Raw genomic sequence first — 6,000 nt, 5'->3', positions numbered from 1 at the left:
TTTTTCAATTTCCTAATTCATTCTCGATCAATAGAGACTATAATTCCAGGGACCTTCCTGTGAACCTTTCTATGAGGGCAGGTGTATAATATTTGCATTTTCATCATGCGTGCCTTTCCAATCTTATCTGGCCTCTTCCTCTGCCTCCTCTCCGTCTGTGTTTTGGGCTGTGATGTACTTTTTATGGTCTGAAGTTCAACAGGGTTATATTTAACCAGAAGCTGATCGGCTAATCAACCGGCGTAACCTCAGACCACTGGATGACAAAAGTTTCCATTCAGTTCATTAGTAGCACTTGACGGTGACGAGAGAGAGAGAGTAAATAGGGGTGGGAGATGTGTTGTTTGCTGCTGCCAAATCAGTAGGATCATAACCGGTTTACTCCACGTTCCCCGTGGCAAGGCAGGTTCTCCACCTACCTGGTCCAGATCAGAACTTCCACTCAAATCCCAACACCAAGGCCTGCTGGATCTCTCGGTTAAACCCCTGTCCCGCAGTACAAGTTCATTCCAAGAGTTCTCCCGAGTTTGCCCTGATTCGAACTCGGAGATTTACGGTAATGGCCGCTCGTCGGTACTCGGGGCTCTCGTGGACATTTTCCAACATGTTAAAAAATCTTCACAAGTCTTCCCGTGCTTACCTGCCATTAGCGAGTCTTCCCGAGTACCCGCCGTTAGCGTTACGAGCCGCTAAGAGACATCCCCGAGCTCCGATGTACCCGCTACGTTCATTCTCCGTGCTTACCACGAGTTTGATTTTTTTTAAAACTCGGGAGAGCTGTTGGAATGACCTCGTACAGTGGGACAGGGCTATTAGTGGCCGTTCCAACTCCCCTTCCCATTCGCACGATCATCTCTCTGTCCTGGGCCTCTGCCATCCACACCTCACGCTGCCTCGGCAAGGCCAGCAGCATCATCAAGGACCAGTCTCACCCTGGCCACTCCCTCTTCTCCCCTCTCCCATCGGGCAAGATGTACAGAAGTGTGAAAACGCACACCTCCAGATTCAGGGACAGTTTCCTCCCGGCTGTTATCAGGCAACTGAACCATCCCACCACCAACTAGAGAGCGGTCCTGACCTCCCATCTACCTCATTGGTGACACTCGGACTATCTCCAATCAGACTCTACTGGACTTTATCTTGCACTAAACGTTATTCACATAGAAACATAGAAAATAGGTGCAGGAAGAGGCCATTCGGCCCTTCAATTCAGCACCGCCAGCGGGTACAGGCCCAGTGCCGTCAAACGCTCATCATATGTTAACCCACCCATTCCTGGGATCATTCTTGTAAACCTCCTCTGGACCCTCTCCAGAGCCAGCACATCCTTCCTCAGATACAGGGCTCAAAATTGCTCACAATACTCCAAAGGCATCTGACCAGCACCTTGTAGAGCCTCAGCATTACATCCCTGTTTTTGTATATTAGTCGTCTCGAAACAAATATGTTTGCGTTCTTTACTATCGACTTTGCACGACTGAGCTTGCTCTGTATTCTTTGGTTTTTGCACTCTCATGGTCTGGTTTACTGAGAATAACTAATAATCTGTCGTATATTTATTGTGGTGATTTTGTGTCTGATGTGCCTTAAAGCTGCAGCAAGTAAGATTTCATTATTCTGGCATATCTGATGCATATGACAATTAAATGCTCTCAAACATTTAATCGTACCTGTAACTGTCCAAATCTTCGTACATTTCACCATCTGATCCTTCTTTCTGAAATCAGACAAATGTCATGATGAGTCACAATCTTTCTCTGTGTTGAAGCAAGGCTTCTGGATCTGACATGCAGACTCCTGCTCCCCATTCACACATTTCGTTATCATTTCAGTTATTTACCGTAGTCTTACCAAATTCTGCCCACAAAAACACAGCTTCCCCCCACTCCCATGCACATAAACATACACACACACACACACTACATACACACTACACAAACACACTACATGCTCACTACGCACGCATTACACACACTACACGCACCCACACATACACTCTATATGCATGCAAACTACACACACACACACACTACATATGCACTATGCATACACACGCATTCACACTATACGCATGCTTACTACACACACACTTGTACACACACTACACACAAAAACACACACTACGCACGGACTGCACACACACTACATGCAGGCACACTACAAACACACAAACTGCACACACACACACACACCTGTACACAAACACACACACACTACACACAAACACATCTGTACACACACAGACATGCAAACACACCTGTACACACATGTACAGATGTTAAACATGCATTCTGTTACATATATTGGGGCAATTTATATATAATGACAGTCGGAATGTTTTTTGTGGGAGTGAGAGATGTGAGAGTGGTGGCTCGGCCTTGAATGTATTCCCTGACCCGTCACAGGGTGGTGGAACATTCCTGGCCAGCTGCAGCATGGACCATGTAAAATGGCACCACACCCTGTTGACTATTGCATATGGACTCAGTGGGATGTTTTCCATGCGTGTGATGCTTAATTGAGGATAGCTCCAAAAAGCTGGAGTAACTCAGAGGGACTGGAGACAAAGGACAGGTGACGTTTCGGGTCGAGACCCTTCTTCAGGCTGAGAGTCAGGGGAAAGGGAAACAAGAGATATAGACGGTGATGTGGAGAGATATAGAACAAATGAATGAAAGATATGCAAAAACATAACAATGATCAAGGAAAGGTGGAGCCCACAATGGTCCATTGTTGGCTGTGAGCTAGGTGATAAGGAGTTATACAGACAATGAAACTTAACAGGATGACAATGAAACTAGTATGATGACTAGGGTGGGGGAGGGATGGAGAGAGAGGGGATGCAAGGGTTACTTGAAGATAGAGAAATCAATGTTCATACCGCTGGGGTGTAAACTGCCCAAGCGAAATATGAGGTGGTGTTCCTCCAATTTGCATTGGGCCTCACTCTGACAGTGGAGGAGGCCCAGGACAGAAAAGGTCAGTGTGGGAATGGGAGGGGGAGTTAAAGTGTTTAGCAACCGGAGAATCATGTAGGCCCAGGCGGACTAAGCAGAGGTGTTCAGCGAAACGATCGCCCAGTCTGCGTACGGTCTCACTTAAGATGGAGATTGGCTTTATGCATGGCAATAATCTCACTGATCTATGTGCAAAATGGTTTTTTTACACTGCCCCTTGGTACACGTGACAATAAACAAACGATTGAGCCATTCATAGAGTTATCCACAGTCCTTACCTCATCTCCGCAGTTGGAAGGCATCTGCCTCCTGCGATCTGCAAAGTAGAAGTTATAGAGTTCAAACCAGTAAATGAATAATGAATAGAAACATTTCCTCAGGCTCATTTTCTCATCAGTCGCCCTGCACAGAAAAGGGCCCATTCGCCCACCATGTCCATGCTCATAACTTCATGTCGATATGTTCTAGGTGCAGAATTAGGCCATTCGGCCCATTTGGTCGACTCCCCCATTTATTCATGGCTGATCTATCTTTTCCTAAGAACCCCATTCTCTCACTTTCCCTCCATAACCCCTGACACCCGCACTAATCAAGACTCTATCTATCTCTACCTTAAATATATCCATTGACGGCCCCCATGGCCGTGTACGGCAATGCATTCCATAGATTCACCACCCTCTGAGGCTGTGAACTTTGGTCCTAGGCTCTCCCACTAGTGGAAACGTCCTCTCCACACCCACTCTATCCAGGCTTCATCTTTTTGCCCATCTATAGCAGTCCCATATGCACAAGCCCTTCGTCTCTTTAATGACCTTCCACTTTCCACGCCCTCGTCACATCATCTTTAGTACAGATGTTCAGTCTTTCTGCACCTCCATCCCCCATCAGGAAGAACTTCCAGCCCTCCGCACTTGTCAAATTCCCCATTTATTCTATATCTCTCCATATCACCATCTATATCTTCCTACACCATCTATATCTCTCCTATATCACCATCTATATCTCTCTCTATATCACCATCTATATCTCTCCACATCACCATCTATATCTCTCTATATCACCATCACTCTCCTATATCACCATCTCCATATCACCATCTATATCTCTCTATATCACCATCTATATCTCTCCACATCACCATCTATATCTCTCCACATCACCATCTATATCTCTCTCTATATCACCATCTATATCTCTCCACATCACCATCTATATCTCTCCACATCACCATCTATATCACCATCTATATCTCTCTATATCACCATCTATATCTCTCTATATCACCATCTATATCTCTCCACATCACCATCTATATCTCTCTCTCTATATCACCATCTATATCTCTCCACATCACCATCTATATCTCTCCACATCACCATCTATATCTCTCCACATCACCATCTATATCTCTCCACATCACCATCTATATCTCTCCACATCACCATCTATATCTCTCCATCACCATCTATATCTCTCCATATCACCATCTATATCTCTCCATATCACCATCTATATCTATCTCTCTCTCTCTATATCACCATCTATATCTCTCTATATCACCATCTATATCTCTCCATATCACCATCTATATCTCTCCATATCACCATCTATATCTCTCCTCTCCATATCACCATCTATATCTCCCTATATCACCATCTATATCTCTATATCACCATCTATATCTCCCTATATCACCATTATATATCTCTCTATATCACCATCTATATCTCTCTCTATATCACCATCTATATCTCTCTCCACATCACCATTATATCTCTCTCTATATCTCTCTCTATATCACCATCTATATCTCTCTCTATATCACCATCTATACAGGTATATCTCTCTATATCACCATCTATATCTCTCGTTTCCCTCTCCCCTGAATCCATGGTAAAATGGTTCTGGTTGAATTCCCTATTTATGCCTCTCATAATTATATATACTGCTATCGGGCCTACCGAGATACAGAGGTGTACAGCTATATTCCTATTAAATCTTTTCCCCTTCACCTTAAACCAATGTCCTCTGGTCCTCGATTCCCCTACTCTGGGCAAGAGACTCTGTGCATCTATCCGATCTATTCCTCTCATGATTTTATGCACCTCTATAAAATCACCCCTCATCCTCCTGCTCCATTCTTGTGGGATCTTAGAACCATTTTGGGGGTGGGAAAATTGCAACCTTCACGTGGTCCGCCCTGTTTTGACGAATGCAATCAACCCGGCGTGCACAGTCAAATAAGATGAAATAGAACCAGTTGTCCTACAACTTTAGGCTGTGCACGCCACACGCAAGAGGAAGTAGTAGAACCATTTTGCATTGAAACAGTCCATAGCCCTCTGCAGACTTAACCCCACCATCAACCCATTTAATTCCTCTCCCCACGTTCCCACCAAACTCTCCTCACCCACACACCAGACACAGTATACAGCGGCCAGTTAAACCACCGACCCTGCATGTCTTTGTGATGTAGGTGGAAACCCACAGGGTTACAGGGAGACCATCGATCACCCCTTCACGCTAGTTAGCCCACTGTCTCATCCACTCCCTACACACAAGGGGCAATTTACAGAGGACCGATTAACCTACAAACCCGCACGTCTTTGGAACGTGGGTGGAAACTGGAGCACCCGGAGGAAACCCACACACGGTTACAGGAAGAACGTGCAAACGCCACACCGACACACACACACACACAAAGACACACAGAAGGTCAGGATCAAACACAATGGGCGTCACAGTGTCACAGCGCTAGAGACCCGGGTTCGATCCTGACTACGGGTGCTGTCTGTAGAGAGTGTGTACGTTGTCCCCGCGGCCTGCGTGGGTTTTTTCCGGGCGCTCCGGTTTCCTCCCACACCACAAAGATATACAGGTTAATTGTGTTCGGTAAAATTGTGAAATGTCCCCAGTACGGACTTGGTGGGCCGATGGGCCTGTTTTCCGTGATGTATCTCTAAGTCTGACCCAGGCCTTTGGCGCGATGAGACAGCAGCTCTACCCCACTGCACTGCTGCCAAAGGACCCCCGACTCAGCGAT

The 6,000-nt window shown here is 45.7% G+C and overlaps 1 protein-coding gene across 2 annotated transcripts in view; it reads right to left on the bottom strand.

Annotated features, from left to right (window-relative positions):
* Positions 1 to 6,000, bottom strand: part of LOC129695276 (FYN-binding protein 1) — a 99,071-nt gene that overhangs the window by 43,046 nt on the left and 50,025 nt on the right. For both annotated transcript variants that reach the window (XM_055632071.1, XM_055632072.1), the window contains exons 5-6: positions 3,236 to 3,273; positions 1,671 to 1,717 (exon numbers count right to left, since the gene is read on the bottom strand). In XM_055632071.1, coding sequence (XP_055488046.1) covers positions 1,671 to 1,717; positions 3,236 to 3,273 — 85 coding nt within the window. The remainder of the gene's footprint in view (positions 1 to 1,670; positions 1,718 to 3,235; positions 3,274 to 6,000) is intronic.

The sequence above is a fragment of the Leucoraja erinacea genome, chromosome 3 (assembly GCF_028641065.1).
Source record: "Leucoraja erinacea ecotype New England chromosome 3, Leri_hhj_1, whole genome shotgun sequence".
Lineage (NCBI taxonomy): Eukaryota > Metazoa > Chordata > Chondrichthyes > Rajiformes > Rajidae > Leucoraja > Leucoraja erinaceus.
Note: the sequence above shows the minus strand (reverse complement) of the source record. Positions and strands in the feature narration are given on the sequence as shown.